General features: G+C 41.0%; 3 protein-coding genes across 3 annotated transcripts; 1 reads left to right on the top strand and 2 right to left on the bottom strand.

Annotated features, from left to right (window-relative positions):
• Positions 1–6: 6 nt before the first annotated feature.
• On the bottom strand, positions 7–5,887 carry fez2a (fasciculation and elongation protein zeta 2a). The gene is made up of 9 exons (XM_053327576.1): positions 5,550–5,887; positions 4,121–4,229; positions 3,854–3,970; positions 3,533–3,665; positions 2,272–2,531; positions 1,954–2,034; positions 1,624–1,699; positions 1,455–1,520; positions 7–102 (listed from the first exon to the last, which is right to left on the bottom strand). The coding sequence occupies exons 1-9, from the start codon at positions 5,885–5,887 to the stop codon at positions 86–88; spliced, it is 1,197 nt and encodes a 398-aa protein (XP_053183551.1). The 3' UTR covers positions 7–85.
• Positions 5,888–6,397: 510 nt separating this feature from the next.
• Positions 6,398–10,190, top strand: ubxn11 (UBX domain protein 11). The gene is made up of 13 exons (XM_053327601.1): positions 6,398–6,468; positions 6,565–6,605; positions 7,496–7,596; positions 7,680–7,731; positions 7,812–7,891; positions 8,079–8,166; positions 8,251–8,468; positions 8,546–8,623; positions 8,699–8,789; positions 8,842–8,939; positions 9,044–9,117; positions 9,826–9,975; positions 10,055–10,190. The coding sequence occupies exons 1-13, from the start codon at positions 6,398–6,400 to the stop codon at positions 10,188–10,190; spliced, it is 1,278 nt and encodes a 425-aa protein (XP_053183576.1).
• Positions 10,191–10,326: 136 nt separating this feature from the next.
• cep85 (centrosomal protein 85) lies at positions 10,327–22,203 on the bottom strand. The gene is made up of 14 exons (XM_053327489.1): positions 22,120–22,203; positions 21,047–21,106; positions 20,810–20,941; positions 16,346–17,127; positions 14,942–15,072; positions 14,667–14,784; positions 14,381–14,566; positions 13,836–13,988; positions 13,546–13,700; positions 13,287–13,404; positions 12,972–13,022; positions 12,779–12,886; positions 12,414–12,657; positions 10,327–12,281 (listed from the first exon to the last, which is right to left on the bottom strand). The coding sequence occupies exons 2-14, from the start codon at positions 21,084–21,086 to the stop codon at positions 12,118–12,120; spliced, it is 2,382 nt and encodes a 793-aa protein (XP_053183464.1). The 5' UTR covers positions 21,087–21,106; positions 22,120–22,203; the 3' UTR covers positions 10,327–12,117.
• Positions 22,204–24,220: the final 2,017 nt, after the last annotated feature.

Genomic DNA, 24,220 nt, shown 5'->3' with positions numbered 1-24,220 from the left:
AAATAATGCAGTGAGTCCTCTTCATCTTCTTTCCACAGTGAACTACCTGAAGCCTCTCCTGAGTGTTAGGCACCCTCCCTCCAGTCTACGTTGGGCAAAGCACTGTAATGAGAGCAGAGATGAATATTAGCAGAGCTGTGACTGATGATTGAGTATTCAGCACGAGGTGACATTGAAGGTGCAAATTACAGAGTGGGAGACAAAGATGAGGAAAAATGAAAGGAATCAACATGTGAAAATGATCATTAGAAACCTATTTTTCAGAAGTAGGTTTTGATAATTGAAAGGTTATATACTTGCAGGAAATTAGAAGTCAGTGTTATATAACTAATAATTATACAACAGTGTCTTAAATAAAAACTGCAGGGTGAACAGGGCTCTAATTTAAGTGTGTCAGTGAGTCTAGACATTGATAAGAAGCAGCCATGCTTCAGCCAGTCTCTGTGTCACTGTTTGGGGGAAATGGGAGAAGTGAGAAGGAGAGAGTCAGGGTCAAACTGCACTACAGCTCAGTGGCTGAAAGGAGGCGCCCTCCCATTGTGAGCAACAACATCAGGACAGTGTAAATCACATGTGAATGTCTCACAAACCTCTCCATCCATTGTTCACACCAGAGCTAGCAGGTGTAAGGCAGCAATAAATTAGGCAGAGTAAAACAGTAAGAAACAGAAATGGAAACTCAAAAGAAAGAACTCAAAAGACGAGTGAAAGTCTTTTTGGCAGGAGACACTGAAGGAGCATACAGGCTGTTAAATGTACATTATAGACTTCTACACGCATGTATCACTGTTTCAGCTTGGTTTCCTCACACTTGCAGCTCAAACTTGTATGACGTGTGTGTTTTTATAGTGAAAGTTTTCTGACTGCTGCATGCTAACACACTTCTTTTTGATGCATTTGACTATTTATCGACCTATTTGGTGTAACAGCTCAGGCCTAAACTCAAACTACAACCTTTTACATTATGTTTGTCACTGTATCCAGATTTGTGTATAATTGTTTGTCATTCACATTTTCCAACAATATAATTTATAAATGCAATACTTAATTTTTACAAATCTTTGTGTCCTTGAATGAACCAACATGGACTGTTTTCAAAGCAGTGCCTGTTCACAAATGCAACAGTAAAGTACAGCAATGTGTAACTTGGCAAACTTGATTATTAACCTATTAAGATTTTATATCAAATTGACATCAATGGCTTCCTGGAAGGGAAATAATCTATCTAAGTATCTAAATTACTGCAATATACAATGAAAAATGTCAAAAGTAATATAAAACACACATGATTTGTAGTTAATGGGCTGTAACATGAAAAACTACTGATGTGGTCCTTTAACTTCACTATTGATCAGGAATTGACCCTTTTCAGTTTCTGTGAGGCATGGCTTACAATACCGCCAACATATCACGCCACCTGTTTCTGCAGTGCGAGAAGAAGAAAAAAAACTCACCTTTGAGAATATAGTCTGTTAAGAGACTCGGCACCTTGTCGCTGTCGTCTCTCATCGCCTGTAGAACTGAAAGGCAGCAGAAAGAGAGAAGATAGAGAAGAGCTCTCAGTCAGTGGTGATGACTTGAACACAAGAGATAAGACTTAATGGTATGGATGAAGAAACCTACTCTTGGTCAGGATCTGGAGGTCCTCTATCGATGGAGGATGTCCTTTCTTCTCATAAGGGATGACCGTGGTTAAATACTGCTAGCCGTCAGAAAACAACGACAACGAGAGAGAATTTCAAAAGACAAAATATCAAAAGTGTGACGGAGATAAAATGCAATTATAACAGTCAGGGAAGACCCATATTTAATGTAATATCAGATTTGGTAAGTTGAAAATTAAGATATGAGAGGATGAACGATGATGCTCCTAGTCAAAGGATAGAGTACTTTGTAAAGAAAGGAAACAAAAGAATAAAGTAAAGCTGTAAAGAGAGAGAAATAGAAAGTAACCTGTCTTTCACTGCACCCGCTCCCAAAAGTTTGCCGAAAGCTGTTCTGAATGACAGAAGAGAGTCCCTCTACGCTGAAACGCTGAGGAGGAAGGAAGGAAAGCAGAAGAAATGTAAGATGAGAAAAGACCCAGAAATATACCGACAGATCAGTTTGCAGAGGAACAGTGAAAAAGAAAGATCTGAAGATGTCACATGATTAGGTCATGATTAAATCAATGACATTTCAAGCATTCATAAAAGGAGAGAACTACAATAACACTCCTTAACTGGTTGCTAATATTCCTTTAAAGCAAGGCCGTAAGAATAAAGCACTCACTGATCCGAGCGTCCTCTCTGCGAGACCCTGAGACGCCCCCCCTTTAAGCTTTTTCTTCTTCTTCAGCAGCTCCCGATGCTCCTTCTGCCGGTTTTGTACGTCAATGAGTGCTGAGATGAAGCTGTTCTTCACCTCTTTCTCAAAGTCCAGCTCGTCCCTGAGAGCCAGCTGCTGCACTAGCTCCTCTGAAAACCTCCTGATGGCCGTCTCCGTCTCCTCCAGACGCTCGTTCAGCTCAGCCACACTTAGGGTCCTCACCCCTGCACCGTAGACACACACACACACACACACACACACACACACACACACACACAGAGTTATCCAATTTGTGATATACAATAACATAACTTCAATGCAATCATCTCCATTGTCTTCTACATCTCTGTATTGTTCTCTTCCTCCATACCTGGCACATGGCTTCATTTCTTGGCCTCCAACAGTCTGTTAGCAATAATGTGTCTTGCATAACCTCAGTGTCAAAATATAGTTTAAAAGGATCTGAATTAACCATATTCTAAAATGAATTCTGTATATTATAAAATGCTTCCAGACCCACAAAGTTTTAAAGACTAGTGTCCCTAAATTTAGACTCATGTCAAAGAGGGATCTTTTTAAGAGATCATGAGAGTTAAGTGTGGAGCTGCAATGATTTGTTGATGTATTTATTAGTGGATTAACAGAAAATTAATCTGATTAAAAAATTAATCAGAAAATATTTTGATAATCGAAATATATAATAATCGAATAAATAATTTCCAGGTCTATGTTTTTATTTTTGTGTCCTCTAGTGGAAAAACGTTGCATGATTAACAGTTAAAACGTTGGAAGACCAGCTTGGGAAGCTACATAAACAAAGCAGCAGGATTTCGCTTGATTTTCTTGTTCTTTACTTTAGACATCAAACATCATGACTGAAAAATAAGAGAAAATCAGAAAAAGTGTGTAATGTCTTGCTACATGCTGGTTCCAGCTTCTCAAATGTGAGGATTTGCTGCTTTTTTATATATCTGCATACCAAATGTTTTTGTGTTTTTTGACTGTTGGTCAGGAGAAAAAAAAAGACGTCACTTTGTGGCAAAGCATTAATGACACATGATAAGATTTTCCAATAACGTAAGCGGATTAGGTCAAGGTTGTTTAAGAGAATGTATCATGATTTTGGTCCCAGTGGTGGCTGTTTCACCAGTGTTTTTGGATTGATAACATACTGCAGGAGAATGTATCAATACGTATTACTGAGTCCTATCTGTCATATACTCACTGTCTTCAAAGAAGGGGTTGGTATCGGAGCGCTGGACATCCAAGGAAAGCATTGAGAGGTCCGACTGAGAGGGATTCTGCTGTGCATCCATGTCAGGAGAGTCCTGCATCATCTCCTCAATCTCTTCGATGACCTACACAAAGCACCGACACACACACACACACATATCAGATACACTCAAAAACATCCCAGTGAGGATAAGTAATCTACGCAGGATACATTTTAGCATTGTTAAGCTGCTGCTCTGCATTTTTACGACTGATGTTCTGTAACTGTGTCTGAGACAAACACCACTGAAGGTTGATGTATGTGCAACTTTACCTGCTCTGCGGTGAAAAGAGGCTCCTCAGCGAGACAAGAGACGATGATGGAGTGCATGTCCAGCTGCTCCCTCAGCTCCTCATCATCTGACAGCTCCACCGTGACATCACTCTTTCTCTGGCCAGGAACAGAGCAGGGGGAGGGAATTTAATCAAAAGGCTAAACCCTGGCACAATGAATATTTGAGATTTGTGAGATGAACAGTAGAGAGAGGGGGGTTGAAGGGTAAAGTGGGACGGGGGGGAGGGAGGGTTTGGAATCACTCACTGGTTTCTCCCCCAGGTTGAACGTGGGGACATGTAGAGAGCGTGTTCGAGACTGTTTCCAATCCACAGGCATCACACGGCCATAGTTACTGGTTAAAGTGTTCCAGATCCTATGAGGAAACAACAGCATAGTTATACTGACAGTTATCATCATTACACACCAAATCTGTCTGAACCTATATTTGTAATCAAGGTATTAGCATATCACCAGATACCACAAAAAACTTTTAGAAGTCCACAAAAACCCACAAGATCTACAAATGTATCAGTATCTGAAACATTTAAAGTAAAAAATGTCACTGATGATGAAATGTTTGTATCACAGAAGCCAAAACCTGCAGGAACATGTTTCTTTTTTCACCGTGAAATCCACTTAATGCTTTAAATGACATCAGAAAAATCTCCCATCTGTTTGATGATAGTGACAAAAACATACTGTATAAGGTTGGGCAATAAAATGATATCAAAACTGCAACTCACGATTGTTTATGGTGATGACTGTCTGTTAGAGCCTGACCAATATATCGGTCAGCCGATATTCACAAATATATCGGTATCAGCATATATGTTATTTTTTTGCTTTAAATTATACAAAGCCTACATATGTTTTCTGCTCTGTTTTATTATAGTTATTATAATTAATAAATATGCAATTACGTTTGCTGTTTCAGTGCACTGATGCAATTTTATACAATAAAGTTTATTGTAATACTGTAAAAGATCACGCCTCCAGCATTTTGTTTGAGAACCACATTTGAGAGAGGCCACCAAATATCCCAAATAGGTTGGGTCCTAGTCAAAATAGTGTTAACCTGCAGATATGGATCATCACATTTTCCCGGAGCTCAAGATGACGTCATCAACTTGCTTGTTTTGTCCACAACAGTCAAAATCTGAAATACTCGGTTTACAATGATAAAAAAAAAAAAAGAAGAAAAAAATAAAACCATCTCATTGGAGGAGCCTGATCCATCAAATATTAGTGCGAAATTGTTGACAATAACTGACAGTTCAACATCATAATAATCACAAATATCAGCAGCAGAAGTAGCAGTACCCTTTAAAATCGACTAATATCAGTTTTAATGAGCCATTTAGGGGCAGATACCGATATCAAACGTATGAAGGCTGAATCTATGGAGAATTTATCATAAATTTAGATTGTGTGTTATTTCCGTGGATTAAAGCTGTCCTGTGTTGCGTTGTGTTGTGTTGTTGTGGAGTAAGCAGCATGCTGTAGCGGTGTGTAGCTGTCACTGTAGCTTTCCTCTCATTACATCCTAAATATATCCTCTACCAACAAATGTCGGTAGAGGATGAATGAAATGTCCTGCTGCAGATAAGATGCGTTTCTATGGGTTTTCTCTCGCCTCCACACATCGTGTATGACATGTAAACATCTACAGGCCACAGACAGCAGCAGCACTCACTCGTCTCTCTCCAGTGAGTCCTCGGTCATCTCACTCACTGGAGCGATGCTTTCCGTCTTGGTGTTAAAATTTCGGAAACAAGCGGACAACTTCTCGTCGAAATCGTTCACCAGGTCCTCCATGGACCTAAAGGCACCGGTGTCCCCCGGGGAGAGACTGCTGCAGTGCAGCTCGGGGAGATCATCATCATCATCACCCAGCAGCAGCCCCGGTGCTGCTTCTTCCCCCGAGGCAGCGGCGGCCATCCGGCCTTTCTGCAGCAGCCGCTGGTCTGAAACCATGCTGAAACCATCCAAATGCGGCCAGTCGTCGTCGAAATGCGCTATCGGTGCTGCCATAGTCCGGACCCTACTCGTCCCGGGTAAACGATGGGTGTATGGTGGGGTTGGCAGGCCTCAGCATCCTCTCTGCTCGCCCGCTTACTTCCACAGCGGCTGCAGCGGCTGCAGCGGGCCGACTAGTGGCTGCAATGTAACTGACCCACACATCATGAAAGCATGGTGACACTCATTTACATTCAGTGCATGTGTGCATACATTAAATACAGTGACACCCCGTGAAGCCCTTCATTATTTCATCGGCGTGTTAAAAAGTATTTTTCTCTGAAAAACTGATTGCAACACGTGTTTTTGTCATGAAACACTGAGGAAAGACTAATGCTATAGAATAGGTCTACACATGCCGAGTGAGTGTGATTGATTCAGAGAAACAGCGCCCTCCTGCGGATACAACAGGAACACCTCTCCCTCATTCCACAACAGATCAGCCGCGTTGCCAATGGAAACAGAGTCCAAACAATAAACATTAAAAACACGGGAAATCCCTGTGAAGAGGCCAACACTGGAGCCATGAGTTCACCTCTCTCGATGCTGAAGAAAACGAGGCGCACCCCGCTGCAAGGCTCTGAGGATGAGCAGTGGTGAGTTACAAAGACTAGCAGGACTCTGACTTCACTGTGCAGCTGTGAAAGGAAGGAAACATACTCACTGTAAGATACATTGTTTTTGATCTACAGCAGCAGACACAGAGTACCTTTCAGGAGGAATCTGTTAACAGGTATGTTGCTAGTTAAAACCTATAATAAAAATAACACTTTGATTTCATTTTTCACATTGCTCTTATGTTTTATCCCCAGAATTTAAAGCAGCATTGGCTGAAAATAATGATTCCTCTGATCCAAATCATCTTCTGACCTCTCACACTCAGCCCAGTGGGGCTGCCTCCACCTCAAAGTCAAAAGTCTCAGCAAAGAAAAGTGCAGGTTCTATCACATTTCTTTAAGAATACAGTACCACACTGATGAGACCATGCCCCCTTTATAAATATTAAATAAAAATTTAATTAATGCTTAATAAATCATATACTTTTTCGTTTTTACTTTTACATCCATAAGCTATTGATGAGCACAATTTTCTCTCTAAGCCACCATAACATGTATTAATAAGTCATTAATGACTTATTAAAGATAACCACCAATGTGACTTAGAAAGTTTGAAACACTAAGTCTTAATCAACGACTTTTAAGACCTGATGACTTCTCAAAACCTGTGAGGCATCCAGTCTTTTATTAAAAATATTACAATATAACAATTTAAGTATTAATCATTGATAAACAGTTATAAAATCATAAGGTCTGCAGTTATATTTAATAAGTCATTAATACAAAATTAAAGTTTTATAGTTATAAATGTTATATTTTTATGTGGATGCCTTGCAGCACATCATGAACAGTACATCTGACGTGTCCCCCTAAGGAATCAGATCAAACAAATGTTATGCTGATATAGAAAAGAGGGGTTTTCATGACCTGGCAACCCAGAAATTATGCTTATTAATTACTTATGAATGATTTATGCAGTTATTAATTAATGCTTGTAAACCCTTTATAAAGGGAGCCTCATCAGAAAGTGGTACCAAGAATACAATGGATGCCTTTTTATCATCAGGTGCCCCACCAAGTGACTTTGAGCTTATGTCTACCATGATGCAGAGGCTGACCCTGCTGGAGAAAAAAGTGAGGAGCCAAGAGCAGGAGATCGAGCACAAGGTGAGCAAGCATCTCTTCTAGGTGAACAGTATCTTTAAAACGTGTCAAAACACCCAGTTTACAATTTCTTCATTCTTCTGAAGAACAAACGGATTTCAGTCTTGGAGAAGAAACTGAGGGCTGTGAAAGAATCAGGTAATCCTCTACAACATGTACAGCCTGACTTTATACATACAAATGTGTTTTGTCTGAATTGTGCCTGTCTGTGGATATAGGACGTGCTCATGATGTGAGTTGCAGAGTTGATCTTGAAAGAATTTGCCATCAGCTGCAGAATCAAGTGCATGAAATGGAGGTAAGTTGTTTTAATGTATGGGACCATCAACAGTCCTCCTTATGAGCACAAATGTATTTAAGAGTTTATTTAAACATAATATGAAGCTTCATCTGATGTAGTCAAATAAGGTGGATGTCTACCATTGTTATTGTCTTTTTAGTTTGTGATTAGCTCCACCTGAATTTTGCTGTTATCTCTCCTGCAGGGCTTCCTAAGTGACTATGGTTTGATCTGGGTGGGAGACGGGGAGTGTGAGCAGACGCAGAGCTTAGAGAGAGACCTCCGGCAGCCAGGTAGTCATCTTCACATCTTCACAGGGCTTGTGCTTCATCGCAGACATGTAGCTGGAATACTAAAAGGACTCTTTCCTTCTGCAGGCACCTATGGGGTCAGAAACTTCCACATGAACTTTGACCTGGTCCAGCAGAGGATCAAGGAGCTGAACATACTTGCAGGTGAGGGAGAGTATTTCGTACAGTCAACGGCTACGGGGGCACAGCTAGCCAAAAAGGATCCTATCCAACTGAGACTCTACAGAAACGGCATCGTCATGTTTGATGGTCCTTTCCGCTCTTATGGGGAGCTCAGCACCCAGGTTAGCCCCTTAAAACTGTGTAGTAACAAGTCAAACTAGGATCTGAACTGGTTGTTAAAATCTTCTTTGTCTTGCAGCAGTGCATGCAGGATCTGATGGATGGGTATTTTCCATCTGAGCTTCAAGAAAGATTTCCAGACGGTGTTCCTTTTGAGGTGTGTCTCTGTGTGTTTGTATGAGTCTCTGTGCTGTTGATGTGCTAATGAGTAAACGTGCAACTTTTTCTTAAGGTTCACGACAAGCGAGATGAAGAATTTATCTTCAGTCGACTGGGAAATAAGTTTCCTGGAGAAGGAAAGGCTGTCAGTTCTCGGTTACCTGGTATGTCCTGCAAACATCACTCTGTCACTCCCACAAGTTTAAATCTGCAACTGAAATCCTTTAACGATTCATTTGTGGCTGACAGGTACGTTAAGCACGATGGTGAAGCCCGGTCGAGTGATTGATATCAGGGTGAGGACGGCCCTGCAGGTAATAAGCCGAGAAGATCTATCACATTACCTAACCCCTCCTGTCTGCACGTGTGATCAACATAAACTCTCTACAATATACTCATTATTAATTCATTTTCCCAGGATTCATCTGACGCCCACAGCAGTGACTCAGTGATCCTCATTCACACACCAGCATTACAGGCAATGAAGGAGAGGTATTTAAAATTGTATCAATTATTGTAGTAATGCTTGACTCACCAGTGAAGATAAGCCATTTCAAACTCATGTTTAAACCTGCAAAAAAGATGATTTAAAATATTAGTGGATATTCTGACATTTTTAAACAATTAATTATGTTACAATCCTATAATATTTTGTAGTAAATGCTACTTCACATATTTCCATTGAATGTAAAGGTACATCCATAAAATACATTCCATCATTTAATATTTAATGCAGTACGAGCATCACACAGTATATCCAGATATTAAATATACTGTGTGATGATTCAACTATGTTGAAATTACAAGGACAGGATTTAAGAACATGCTACATGATGTAGACTAATTCAAATCCTTTTTCAACCACAGCGGCTGATTGTGGAGATTACTGTATGCGCTGGTCTGAAAAATAGGGCAGGTCAACATGGACAGCTAGCGACTGTCAGCTTATCACAAGATCTCAAACCACTAAAGGAGTCTCTGACCAGTGTTGGATTTATAGGCCTTAAACCAGATCTGGGTTACCACACATTGCTAATGAATATAATAATATATTACATCGTCATGAGAGTTCCAGTATCACATTTCAACTCATATCTGTCAGTTATGATCAGTTTCTACACATCAACTTGTTTTAAGAACCAATAAGCTTTGTTAGTGTCACTCAGATGTCTTTAGATGTTATCTGGTCACCCGTCACAGGCTGCAGACGCTCACCACTGACCGTCCCTCGTCTGCCCGTGATGTCATCACACTCAAGGTGAAGTCAGAGGACGGGAATCATACTTATATACTGAAAATGTGCCTCTCAGAAACTATCAGCCACCTGAAGCAGTATTTGGACAGACACAGGTGAGATCATTCCCTCCTTCTGACAGCGCATGTCTTTATGATCATGTGATACTGATTATTTGTGATTACTGCTCTACAGAGGGGGTGGCCTCCCAGACTATGACATCATCAGTGCGTACCCACAGTGTTGCTACGATGACGACAGCCAGACACTCCAATCGTGTGGACTCACGTCTAACGCTACTCTGCTGATGCGAAAAAAGACAAATAAATAAATCTATAAAAAACTGTTTGGCCTGTGTTAAACTGACATTTTCATTCATCTTCATAACACTGAGAAATAGAAATATTGTAGTTTAAGTCACTCAAAATGAAATCAAGTGAATTTTCAAACAAATTTAAAACCAAAGAAAAAGTTGAAAATCTTTATTTCTAAAATATGCAAATACAAACAAGGACAAATGTATGAAAATATAAACATCTTTTCCCTTTTGCAAAACATTTGAGATGTTAAGGCATGCGGAGCCTGACTTTCCAAAGAGAAATCTTGTGCTACTTGAAGTTTAAAGGTCCCATGAAATGTAAAGATGGCTTGTGTGTCCCTGGGTGTGTTGATCTGTAAAGTTTGTCACACAAACACGTAACTGTTGCATATTTTTATATTAAAATCCCTTTTTCTCTCCCTGTAAAGTGTCAAGTTTTTAATGGCTTTAGACTGCACACTCAGGGCAAAAATCCATCCAATACAATGTGATCTGTGACTTTGGGGGTGATCCAGCCAACCCCTCCGTCACCATCATCATCATCATCACCACCACATGGGATTAAAACATGTTCAAACCACCCCATCATCCTATTTAATACATCAAAAGAGAAAATTATCTGAAAGCCACTTCATGGGACCTTTACACACTGTGGATACCAAGTTTGCTCAAACATATTAGCATATCATCATCATCATCATCATTATTATTATTATTAATATTATTACAGCAACACATGAGGACCCAGAACGCTTTCACACTGAGTTGTCAATACAAACAAAAAACAAATAAATAATACTGAAGATCAATACTGGTTCTCGGTTGTAACATTTATCAAACAATTAACCGCTCTGGCGAATGCAAGTCAGCTGTCATCAACCTGAAACGTACAATATGCTGTGAAGTTATTCGTCTACATCGATCACTCAGACTAACTAGCTTTCATTAACTTCATCTATCCACCAGGAACACAAATAATAGGGGGGAGGGGGGGGGGGATTCCATGACGCGGCCCACAGTTATCCGCTACATTCATAGTCAGGGAATGTATTGACTATCCTACTGGTTGATACGCTGGGAGAATAGGTCGTACTGGAAGAGTCAGGTGCAGACAGCCCTTTGTGGTTGGTCTAACATGAATTAGCATTGTGGTTGCAAACGTGACAAAAAGAAGAAGAAGAAAAAAAAAAGGCACATGTTGGTTTTTATTCGGGACGTAAGCGCTCACAGACATTCGCAGACTTGCACCGCCCGCCTCGACCAGTCTCTTTGGTAATAAAACAGTTGTAGGCCTGGTGGTGTGAGAGCGCTGGTTTGGTACTAAATCCTTCAGTTATTAAACCTCACAGCAGAGTCTCGTGTTACGATGTCCACCATTTTAAATAATGGCATGTTAGTAACATTTCTTTGTGAATTCACTTAAAAGCGCAGATTAAAATATCTTCAGTTGATTGTCAACCACTTGTTGGATCATTTCCCTCAAGAGGGAAATGGAGAGTTAAATAAATTATATTTTTGGGACTTCTACACAAATAATTATCCACTAAAGAAGGGAAAAAGTATAAGACTGTTTTGTAGATGACAGCATCGTGTCATCATTATTAAAAAACACACACACACGCGCACGCACACACACACACAATGCTCATGGATCAAGTATTAGAGGTAAGTTATTTTCTGTTAGCCCTTGGACTGAAATAGATGAACTCATGGGGAGCAGGGGAGGTGGGTGGGGGGGTTTCTGAGCTACAGACAGGCTTGAGAATCAGCGTACAGTCAGTCGAGAGAAATAGAAGCTAAACCATTTGGGCTTTCCTCTGTCCTCATTTCAAGAAAATTAAAAATCCAGTCCTCTTCCTGACATTCAACAACTAGGCATGACAGAAGAGCCCGTTTTAGAAGCTTCTGAGGTGAAAATGGGGCGCACGCAGGTTCCAGGTTATTGGGTGATGCAGTTTTCTCCCATGTCCTGCGCGTAACGGTCCAGTATCACATTACGTAATCCCTCAACATCTCGACGGAGCTGCTGAGCTTCAACCAACTTCTTCTGCAGCACCTCTGGACTCATCCAGTCCTCATCCTGTCCTGCCACTGGTGGAGGGGCTGGAAAAACAAAACATGACACTGATTCATGTTGGAATGTTCTCCCCACACAAACTTTTTAACAGCACTAATGATTTCCTGACACTATTTATCACACTGGTTAGTAGACATTTATTACAGTTTTTAGCTTACATGTGAGGCCCAGCAGCAGAGACAGGTTGGGGTCCTGTCCTTGGGCTCTCTGGGTCAGAATGCTACACAGGGAGCGCAGGTCACTGAGGCAGGAAGCAATCTCCAGATGAAGCCTCTGTGTCAGACGAGCCCCGGCTGGCTGCAGGGCAGAGGAAGCCTGGTTAGTGCTCCTCTGCTCTGGACCGCCCATCTGCTCCCGCAGGGTGAGATTCTGCTCCATCAGCTCCTGGTTCTGGGCCGAAAGCTGCAACAGTGGTCAGCGTTGACGTTATCCAATGGAAGAGTCAGGCTACATAAAATACTCACAGCTGTTGCTCATCAAACTGAACAACAGGATACATTTTGGGGGTTTGTCTGTCTCTTACCTCCTTCATTGCTGTGTGGAGCTCTGACATGTTCTGCTCTTTGGCCAATACCTCCTCTCTCAGAGCCCGAGAGCTGCTGTCTTCCTGAGATATCTGCTCCTCCAAAGCCTGAAAAAACAGACAATTAATGTTACACAATTCTAACAACAGGAACCACACAGCTGGTTACACTCACTGTAAAAGAGATAAATACCTGAATCTGGGAGCCCAGCTGTTCCAACATCCGGTGCTGCTTCTCAATTACCTGAAAATAAAATAAAAATTGAGCTTTTAAAAACAGTTACTTCCTGCTTTGGCATGAAACAACAGCACAATGAGGTGTAGTCTATCATTTTTGTATCTTTTGCAGTGTATTAATCAAACTGCATTCAGCATGTGCTAAACTAAACAGTCCAACAGCTCCAAATATATCCTTTTTGCCTTCAGTCAACAGAGTCAAGTTTCTACACTGATGCATGCTGGTCAGTTCTTTTTTTTTTTTTTTACAAAAATGTGAATAACAAAAGACCTTTTTGAGTCTTTGCTGCTCCTCTTTCAAAGCACAGTTCTCTCCTCTGAGCTTTTCAATATCCAGTGATGGCAGTCGGGCACCATCCTCCAGGCCCTGCTGCACCCGCTGCTGCATGCTGATGAGGACAAACATAAAAAAAAAAAAACACAGAACACACATTATACAAAGTTATTACTGTCTCTTTGTACACAGAGTGAAGATAATTACCATAGCAACTGATAAGATGTTATGTTTTCTACAGCCTGTGCGTACATACTCAGTAATGGTGGTCAGGAGGTCTCGCTCTCTGCGTTTCTGCTCCTCCAGCTGTACATCTTTTTCCCGTATCTGTGAGCGTGTCGCCTCTAGACAGACCTCCAACTCTCTTTCTTTGTCTTGTAGCTGAGCCACCTGCTGCTCAGCCTCCAGAAGCTGATGCAAAAAGAACAGTAAAGAAAAAAACCCATCCATGTTCAACACTGATCATGATTCATCATTTATACTCACTGGCCTATGTAGTGTAAAAAAAAAAAAAAAAAAAAAAAAAAAAAAAAAATCTATCCTGACCTGCTTGTTCTGGCCCTGGTAGTCCTCCAAGGTGGGCAGGTCAGCGAGATAGCGCTCCAGAGTCTCAATCCGCTGCTGGTTCTCTCTCTTCAGCTCCGCCTCCTTCTGACACTTCTTCTTCAGGTTGCTGATGTGCTTGTCTCGACTCCGGATCTGCACAAGTAGGACATTATTGTAAGTGGGATAATATGCTCTAAATATAACCGGTGAAGGTGTTACACTTTATTTGTAAAACACTGAGTGAGAGTCTTGAGGTGAGAACGTGTTCACAAACACTCTCACATATTGGTTTCAGAGTAAAACATTCAGTACTTTTCTACTTTCTCAATGAAAATAGTTAAGCCAACATGCAAAATATAATTTACATATTTTACAGGTTTTGAACACCATATATTCATGACTAACATGAACAAAGAACAGAAATGTAAATGCCACTTAAATAGAAGCGAAGTGAACGCAATAGTGCCAGCAGATCCTGTGTTCTTTGTGCAGTTTGTCATTTAAACTGTTTAGTGCCCAACACCAAATGTTAGGCAATCACGTACCCTCTCTTCCTGTTTCTTCATCTCCTCTGCGTGCCTCTCGCAAGTCTCTTTCAGGCTGTCAGTCAGTCGGCGCGTCTCAGCTTCAACTGCCCCCAGCCTGTGCTCTGCCTCCGCCTTCTCCAGGGCAACACAGTCGGTGCGCTCTGCAAACTGCGCCCGCAAGAAGGCATTCTCCCGCTGAGCTTCCTGTAATGTCACCATGTGAAACTGAGGTTTCAGTGAAGTTCTTCAGGGTAGATCATTTGCACAGATGATGAGAAGATTACAACAATTGTTTTTTCCTGACCTGTAGTCGCAGCATACACATGTCCCCATAAGAAGCCCCTCTGCTCAGGAGGGCTCCATGGACTTGCAGCTCGCTTTCTCTCAGACGCTGCTCCAAGTGGTTCATATGTTGCTTTTGTCTGCAGCATGACCAGAACAACAACAGTGTCAACTACGCGGAGAGCCCCGAGTGTTGTGAGACAAATTTATATACAGATTTTATTACAAGGTTTTAAAACAAAGACTCCCTCACCACCCCTTCCCAACGTGAGAAATAAAACTATTAGAAATACTTGCCGCTCAATAATAAGCTCCTTCTCCTTCAGCAGACTCTCGCTGGCTTTGACCAGAGCGTCCCACTTGCCAGACTCTGTGTGCACGGGCGTTGAGTACAAAGATGGATACTGACCCACTCCTGCACCCATTAACTGAGACAAAGAGACAGAAACATGTGACAGAAACCATTAGAGCTGCAACATGAAATAAAAATATTCAGTGCTGAAGATTTACACATGCAGAGGTTTGACCTTGAAAATACATCAACTGTCTGCAAAGATAACTTATCTTAGCACAATATAGATAAACTAGAATACACACAGTAGAAGTGTAAACTGTAACTTACTTAACATGAACCCAATTAAATTATTTTTATACTCTTTCATCTGACACACTTGGATACATTTTGTCGATAATAACAGTCAATTTCAAATCGTTATGACAAAAGAGACACAAAACTTGACAAATATGAAATAAAGTTAATCTTTCTTTGATATATAATGTAATTCTGCCGCAGTGATGATTTAAAGTCTTTCTTCCAACACACACACACACACACACACACACACACACACACACACACACACACACACACACACACACACACACACACACACACACACACACACACACACACACACACACACACACACACACACACAGGTATTGTTGTGTTTTCCTGCCCTGACAAATAAATTAAGCACCATGAATGAATAAATGAAAGCTGAACTCAAATCAAAGAAATAATTTCTTCATACAGTAAAAACTGTTAATGGTCCCAGTTGTATTTCGCCCAATAGAAGTATGTCAAATACGTAAATAGCTTCAAAGAACAGTGTTTAAGTGATAAAGTGTTAGTTAATGTGTCAGTAACATAGTAAAGGAGGCAAAAGTCAGTTCTTACAGACACCAAAAAGGGGGCAGTGACACAAGGAGCTGTCAGTGTTAACAAAGCACACAATTTTCTGAAATAAACATCCAATAAAATCTACTTTTATAAACCTTACAGACACCACTTATCCCTTGTTACTTTTTGGTGGCTTGGTTTGACAAATCCTTCCATAAATAGGACAGATACCTGTGTGACTTCAGGCTTTGTTTAGTCAAGAGTAACTCCGATGTTGAGCTAGGTGTCAGGAACCTCATTTCTGGCCCTACTTAAATGTCCAAAGACTACTGGCTTCTCCACTTCTCTGCTCTGATGGCTTTTACTTTATCTAAATATTATTTCATTTTCTGCACCCTATTCATAGCAGCCATGACGACATTTGTTTTGCTACCCAGCTGTGGTACTGCTTGAAAGAGTGACATCAGTGCCTACTCTACTGCGGTCTAAAAAGAGCTGTGACTGTTATGAATACAATATTAGAAACCCTCGACAGTCCCAGCTTTGTGCCGCTGATTTCTTGTTGAATGAAAACTCACCTGCATTTGTTCCACTTGCAGCCGTAAACTCTCCAGTTGCTGCTTTTGCTGCCAGCTGGAAAGTTCACTACATCTGTCCTGCCGCAGTGGCTCATAACCTTTGGAGCCAGCATGCTCCCTCAGCAGAGCCTGTGTCTGCAGGCTGAGGGGGCTCGCATAAACCCCAGGAGATCCAGCCCCAATGGGCTGACTGCCCCTCTGGCTGCAGGGCTCTGCTGTACCAGATACCCCTGGCCTCGCTTCAGGCAGAACTTTATAGCTGTGGTCCATGCCTCCCCTGTAGGCCTCAGACACACAGTCTGGGGCGTCTCTGATCCCTGTCGTCTGTAATCGGAGTCTAACATCAGGGCACAACCCCCCCAACAGGGCTGACTGATTTAGCGTGGGTTCCACAGCAGGAGTGTCGAACCTGTGGCCTTCGTCCACTCGTGTGTGATCTGTAGGGAAAAGTGAGTGGTCCAGCCCATTGACAAGGCTTCGGTAGCGGCTCAGGCAGTCTGGCTTTGGGCCCACAAGGTCGTTTCCCAAGCCAGCCTGAGCATCCAAGTTGGGCGAAGATGCTGATTTGGAGAGAGAGGAAGACTTGGAGGTGGAGCCACTTGGAGTTCTGGAGCTAGAGGAAGACCGGTGACCCTCGACTGAGGACAGGGACTCCTCTTGGACACACGGCTGGGGCTTAGAGGCCGGGGCTCCGGCCGTGGATGGCATGACATGTGCAGTGGGTATGGGAATCTGGCTGCGAATGGGCTGGAAAGAGGGGCTGCTGCTGGAACTGCAGAAATCTTGAAAGGGCAAAAGAAGAAATAATTATTACGTTACGACTGTTATTCTGTTGCTGTTTAATACACAGACATACCACATTAAATCAGTGCAGAGGATTTGGAGCACTACTGCGGGCCATTTTCTCTATTTTCAGTTGGTGATGTAAAGTAGATGCAGCAGGGTTTATGGGTGGCCTACTTTGTTGATGAGGTGTCACCACGGAAAGAATTAACTGGCTCTGACTGACTCAACCAAGGGAATAGGCTTAAATATAGACTTAAACCAATGTGCAGACTTAAAATCATCTGAATTACATGATTAAGAAAAAATGTGTTTGTTGGATAGGGTTTAATAAAACTTGAGTATAGTGTGTAGCTGCACGACGAGGAGACTTCAGTTACACAAGAAGTGCTGACGAAAGGGTCTAAATGCTTTAATTATTCCCTTGTTAACGTACACCCTCAGATCACACCCAATCCACTCTATAAAACATGCACAAACATTCACTTCACTTGGAAACCTCAGAGATCGTCACAACACATTGCAGGAAAAACAGCAAGATCACTGCAACCAACCCACAGCCATCTCCACAAGCCTCAACACAGTTTCAAGTTACATAACTCTGATTTCAACAGCATTACAAACCTGAGAGACCTGTTGAAGGCTAGAGCACAGCAGACATGTTATTAGCTGTGGCATTTTCTCTAAAGCCGAGCTGAGGTGAACCAAGCTGCAGGACACTTAAAATCTAAACACAAGTCCATCGTCTGCATTTCTGGGCAGTGCAGAATCCACCTCTGAAGCAGCGCAGCAGGCAGGCCCCGTGCCCAAAAGCCGTATTGTCCTCGATCAGCCAAACCAGCCTGTACCAAGCTCGGAGCTAACGCATACAAACAGGCATACACAGGAAAGGTTAGGGTATTTATAGCCCACCTCTCAAGTTACAGGGTGATCTGTGGGTGCCGCTTATTTAAGCACCTTGCCTCCTCCCACTGAAACACACATCACACACGTGTACATCCACAGTCAAAAGAGTGAATGGCGTTTCATCTCCCTGCTCAGTTTAAACCACAGCTTTGTTAAACTGGAAACTTAATGAAATCACAGCGAATAATAATCATTAGTAATAAAAATGCAAGAATATTCAAAAGAAAACTACATCAAGTATTCAAGAAGATAAAACCTCAAATATAAAAAGAGCCCTGAGGTACTCTGATTCATGACTGGCTAAAACAAGTCTGAACTAAGCTGTGAAAAGAACACACATTCCTGCATTTACAAACTATATCATAATGACAGTTACCTGTTTTTACTTTACCTCTTAAAAAGGGGGTTTGCTATTTTAAAGCCTTCACATTCTCAGTATGCTACACAGTAGTAGCTACAACTGGTCATTATTGTGACTAAATTTGGGGTTAATTGTCATGTTGCTAGGCACCGCTGTCAGTTTATGTGCCAGGAAATGCCGTGCCAGAAACAACAGCAAAACTCAACATTTGTAACAAGGCAACGGAGGTCTGCGAGGAGCCGAGACGTTTATTCCTACACAGAGACAACAGCTGAAATAGTAAAGAACCAGAGACCACAACAAAATTGTGCAAACCCAGCGATTAATGAAAGGGAGGTAACCAGTGAGGAAATGGATTAATTCTTGCTTGAATGCAGCTTTAGGAATCCTGGGACCCGGAGCTGGATCGATGTGTTCAGGGACTGAAAGATGACACCTCAACAGGGAGCACATTCAGTTGTGTGGAGGATGTAAAAGATACACATCTACTCAAGACTGATTTATGGAAGGTCGCATAGAAATGAAACCGTCACGCAATGTTTTTAATTTAAAAAGGTTTCAGTCCTCTCCATGGTAACCAGATACAGTCCTCCAGTCAGCTTGTTTAGTTACATTAGATCATCCTGACCGGGACTAATTAAACAAGAATGTCACGTTGTGTCCTAACTGAGACTGCGACTAAATCAGTTTCATTGGGTTGTTCTCTAGTCTTGTCCAAACTGTTGCAGCGCTGCAGTGTTGAGTTCAACTTTCATCGAACGTCCTGTTTCTATTAACCTTCTGTCACTCACGTTTCACGTGCGTCATTGACAGGAAACAGCTGATTAATTCAGTTAAAATGAGGAGTTTATCTCTACGATCACTCCTCATTTTATTCCAAAAACATAAAAACATAAGAACATAAACGAGGCAGCAGCCAGTGGGAGAGAGATCAGCTGTTGGTATGTTGTCATTTCCAATAAATAAACATTTAAATATCACAATCAATGTAAAAAAGTGTGTTTTCTGTTTTAAATTGTTGGATGAGTACTCCACAATCGTTTACTTGAGTGGTTAGTTTACAGTCTGACATGACGTAAAAAATGCGTATTTAATGGATCAGTGTAGACAGAGCGTCCGAAGTGATGGTCAAACACTTGCATGCTGTTAGAACGCAGCGCCACAAGTTATCTCAAGTGACACAGTCAAATATCAGGAAGATAATACAATCTCCAAGGCGATGTGGTAATACTATGCTGTCATAGTCAAAATCCACATCATAATGAAACTCCAGGTGTGCAACACGAAAGGCATGTGTCAAGACTTCAACACTTTTGTCTGTCGAGCTACACTCATCAAAAACATGAAGCCACAACCATAAATGAGCCTCAACACTTTCTCCCCATACCGATCAGGAAAGCACCAAAACACATGTAAACTTATATGAACATGGTCCTTCACAATGGCTCATATTCCAGTTGACCCTGATGGTTATGAAAACTACTGACACCCATCAGATTCTTTCCAATCCGAGTCAAGATCCACAACCATGTTTAATAGCTGCCAAAAGACCATATGAGACGAAGGCATCATTAGGACAAATTTTCCTAACAGTCAGTGGTTTTTGTTCTTATACCCGTTTTACGTCTTTCTGTGTTGTCCTCAGTTGTGAATTGTTTCCAAATGGCAGCCCTGACATAAATACCATCTCCATGTGGCACAAACCTGGCAGTCTTGATTCACTTTTGATAATTCTGCAGACATTTATTTTTAATAATATGTCTTGAAACACAAGACTTCATCCCTCTGAATGCTGAATCTTTCTAATTGTGTTTCTGTTATTTTGAGCACAGAACAAAACAAGCATGCTCGAAACTCTTCAAATGTGACATTTCACACCAGATGCAAGAGTCCAGTTTCCATTTAGCTGTCCAGTCCTGGTATCCAAACATCCAATCCTCCCAATTAGTCTAATCACAAGAGCGGCACAGCAGAGCCTTGGGGCATTTTTGACTGGTACTTTAATCCACCTCTGCAAATCTCTGGAGCACCCACAGTGGATCATGAACATTTTTCTCACTCTATAAATAGCCTAAGAAACAACATGAACATGAAGAAAACATCTTTCCTGCCTAAGCACAGAAAATGGGGTTGAGTCTGAGGGCCATGCAAAACTTCTCACCCCCATTATACATTATAGGGTTAGGATTCTTAACTCTCAAGTTGGCTTAGAAAACTGATTTAAAAGCACATAATTGTAGTGGATCTCTTAAATTGCATGTATGCAGCAGACTGTTATACATCTTTAAGAAAGCAGGCAGCATTCAAGCTTGTAACTCAAGCTGGTTGCAAACTGGAGCTCCGTCACTGACAGACAGCCTTCAAATACGGTTGCATAACACACACTGTAGGCAGGAAGAACAACCAAGAGTCACCTTCTGTGCTGTCAGATGCCGAGGTGCCAAGTCCAGTGTCCCCGCTGTCTGATGTTCCAGGCCGGCGGCCAAAGCGACTTTGGAACTTCTCTGACACAGCTGGTGTCTGCCACTCCATGTCCGCAAACCGAGCTAATGTATATTTGTGAAGATGGACAATGGCAACAGAGGAGTTTATTAACACACGCTGGACTGACACAGAAATGAACGCATTTTGACGACAGTGTGTCAACTCACCCGCTGGTTTGGAGTCAATATATCTCTGTGAGGTTTTCATTCCATACAAGACAATGTCACCTGATAGAAATGAGGTGAGAGAAAGAGAAAAAACATACAGTACAGGCACACATTTTAAGGTTTTATTATTTGTGTGTTTTAAATTACACCAATTTGACAAAATGATCACTGCCCAAATTCTTGAAATACCTCACTGAGGGTTAGTTTAATTTGCTTCTCAAGTCACTTCAGCAAATAAGTGAATATCTGAAAAACTGGTTATTAATATTTTAGTTGGCCGGGAGACTAGAAAGTGTGTGTTTGACTTTCACGGTGAATCACAGACAATATCCACTGAACAATACGCTCTCTTTCCTCTCCTGCACACTGACTATTATGAACTGAAAGATCTTGGCGCTGGGCTATAACAGCTGTTCGTTATTGACTGATTTGCTCACCTATCAAACTCATTTGCCCCTCATGCCAGGAACATCCTCGGCAGACTTTTCTTGGTACCAACAAAAATAACAACATGAGCACATGTCGTCCCGTTACATAATCCCGTTACACAAACATTTCTACCCCTGAGAGGCTTCAGGAGGCTCTACATCATTTATAACGAGCAGATAAAACGATTTTCTTGTGGGAAATGACGCCGCCAGCAGCTTGGTTCTTACAAACGAAGCTAATCCTCTTGTCTAGTTCGTTAATTCATAAAGGAAATGACTCGCTAACGCAGCTAACTATCAGCTAACCGTGACTAATCGTTAAATTGAATGTTAAATGTTATAAGACTGGCGTTAGCTAACACCAAAATGCGACAATGGTAGCTATTCAAGGTCTGTGCTGCTCTAAAAGCAGTAGTTTCTTTTCTATCTCCTCGCAGTAATGTTATTTTTTACACCAACATCGTTAACCTTTTTAGCTAATCCAAGACAAATCCGTTTCCGTTTAACATGCCAGCTAACAGCTAACTCTGCTTAGCTAACCTACTCGCGTTAAGTTACCATTAAAAGCTTTAAAAGAAACCTCTGTTACCTTTCCTGCTAACATTATTGTAGCTACGCATGCTGTTAATACCAAACAAAGCTTACCTTTTCCTTCGCATTAACACGAAACACAGTAATAAATCTCGGTTTCAGGCTGCCAACTGTCCGCTGCTCGCTGCTCCTCTGACTGCACTCAGCCTACAGAGGCAAGGGAGGCGCTTGTTTAACCACACAGCGCCGCCCGCTTAGGAGGGGCGGTTCTGTTTGAGGACATCCTGTCTGATATTATACTCCTATGCAGTAGTTAAACGCGAAGACTAAGATTAAGCGCTTAGCTAGGATCGCAGTATTCGTAAGACTCTTCATAAAATATTATTGCAGATGCTGCAAAAAAAAAGAGGTTGGGTTCATTATGTCATATGACCAGAGACCGTCACAGTAACCCAAAACGAGCCAACCTAACCAAGATGCATTGAGATGCCTAGAATAACCTAGAAAATAAGGATTTAAAGTTATTGAACAGTTTATGTTTAATAAAACCACAGACGATTTAGCAATGTATAGCAAAATTAATTGTATTAAACAATATAATGTAAACATAAACTGTTTTACCAATCGTAGACTATATTATCATTGAACAATGGATATTAACTATCTCACTACGTTCATCATTTTATATGCCATAATTACGGCACAATGTAGCCTATCATAATAACCTTTTCTATTTTACTATATTACTATTTTGTTTAATTTTATTCTATTTTTTTAAGCTGGACGATGCTGTTGTGACATTTAATTTTCCCCTGGGACCAATAAATGTATTTCTTATTCTAAAAAATATGTGATATGTTTATTTGTTGCATTAAAAAGCATAGTGTAACTAAGGAACATTTTTGTTGTATTTTTCAGTGGCTATACTAAAATTTTGTTATTTAAAAGGTTCTGCTCTTTACTCCAAGTGACCTTGTCAGCTCACACAAAACACAACAGCTTTGAAGTGAAAATACCACAAATGCTGACATCAGTTTATTGTAGGAAGTTGGGACATCGACGATGATGTGTAAAACCTGACAAAAGGCTACTGCAATGTCAGGACTCTTTGCGGTGGCTAACTGTTTCCATTCTATCTTTCCTTGGTGTTATTATAATGAATGAATAACTTTTTGTGCCAAAAATGTGCCTTGCATTTCTCTATAATAAAGAAAAGCTCTTGTGAATCATCATAATGCAAGTTGTCCAAAATGTCTGCCTCAGTTATGCTGTTTGGGTTTCAAGAGCTGAGATAGTTGCTGTAATAAAGAAATAATGGGCATGTTAGAGATTTATTTTCTTTTTGTTCAGTATGTGATTAACGCAACACCATTTGTCCCACAGCAGAGGAAGAACAAGGAGCCTCTGGATTGTTTTTGAGGTATACAAAATGGAAAAGATAAGAAAGAAATAATCATATATCATAATAGAATAATCTATTCACATCACACCACAGAGAGTCAACTCACTTTTGAATGGTAACATAAATAGATAGATAGACATAAAAAATAACAGTTTAAACGATTTTATGTCACTGTTTTTGTTCAAAATTGTCATGATCTTATTCTGAGATACACAAAAACATTATTTTCAAAGTAATGCAAAGTAGTAATAGTAATAGAATATGCATGTCATCCTCCAGTTTTGCAACCAGTGTGCAGTAGAATGCTAAAGATGTGTGTTCAATGCTCTTTACCTCCACAATTGTTAATAAATGTCACCTGACTGCCTCATTAGATGACTTCTGCACATTCTTATGATCTTATCTACCAATTCAATACAATTCCCTATCTGTACAAGTAAACTCAGATACTATGGTCTTTTGTTTTACTCTAGCTCGGCCCGTTCAGTTCATCTTTATGTCCTTAAGCTGCCCCTGAAGTGTGGTCTGGCCTTTGATCCACATCTCCTGTTGGCTGCTTGCTGCATTGCAAGCATTTCTTCCATCACATTCTCTGTCACCAATACATACAACTGACTCTTACTTTTCTATTGACTTTACAATAAAACTATTTACTATCCAGAACATCCAGAACATCCAGAACATCTATTGACAACAAAAAAAATCAGACAACATAACTCCTCCACAGTCCCCTAAAACCTTCACTGGCTGTTATTTTCAGAATACAGTTCAAAATCCTGCTCGGTTCCACAGTACATATCAGATGTGGTACCA

This window comes from Scomber japonicus, chromosome 10, assembly GCF_027409825.1.
Source record: "Scomber japonicus isolate fScoJap1 chromosome 10, fScoJap1.pri, whole genome shotgun sequence".
Lineage (NCBI taxonomy): Eukaryota > Metazoa > Chordata > Actinopteri > Scombriformes > Scombridae > Scomber > Scomber japonicus.
Note: the sequence above shows the minus strand (reverse complement) of the source record. Positions and strands in the feature narration are given on the sequence as shown.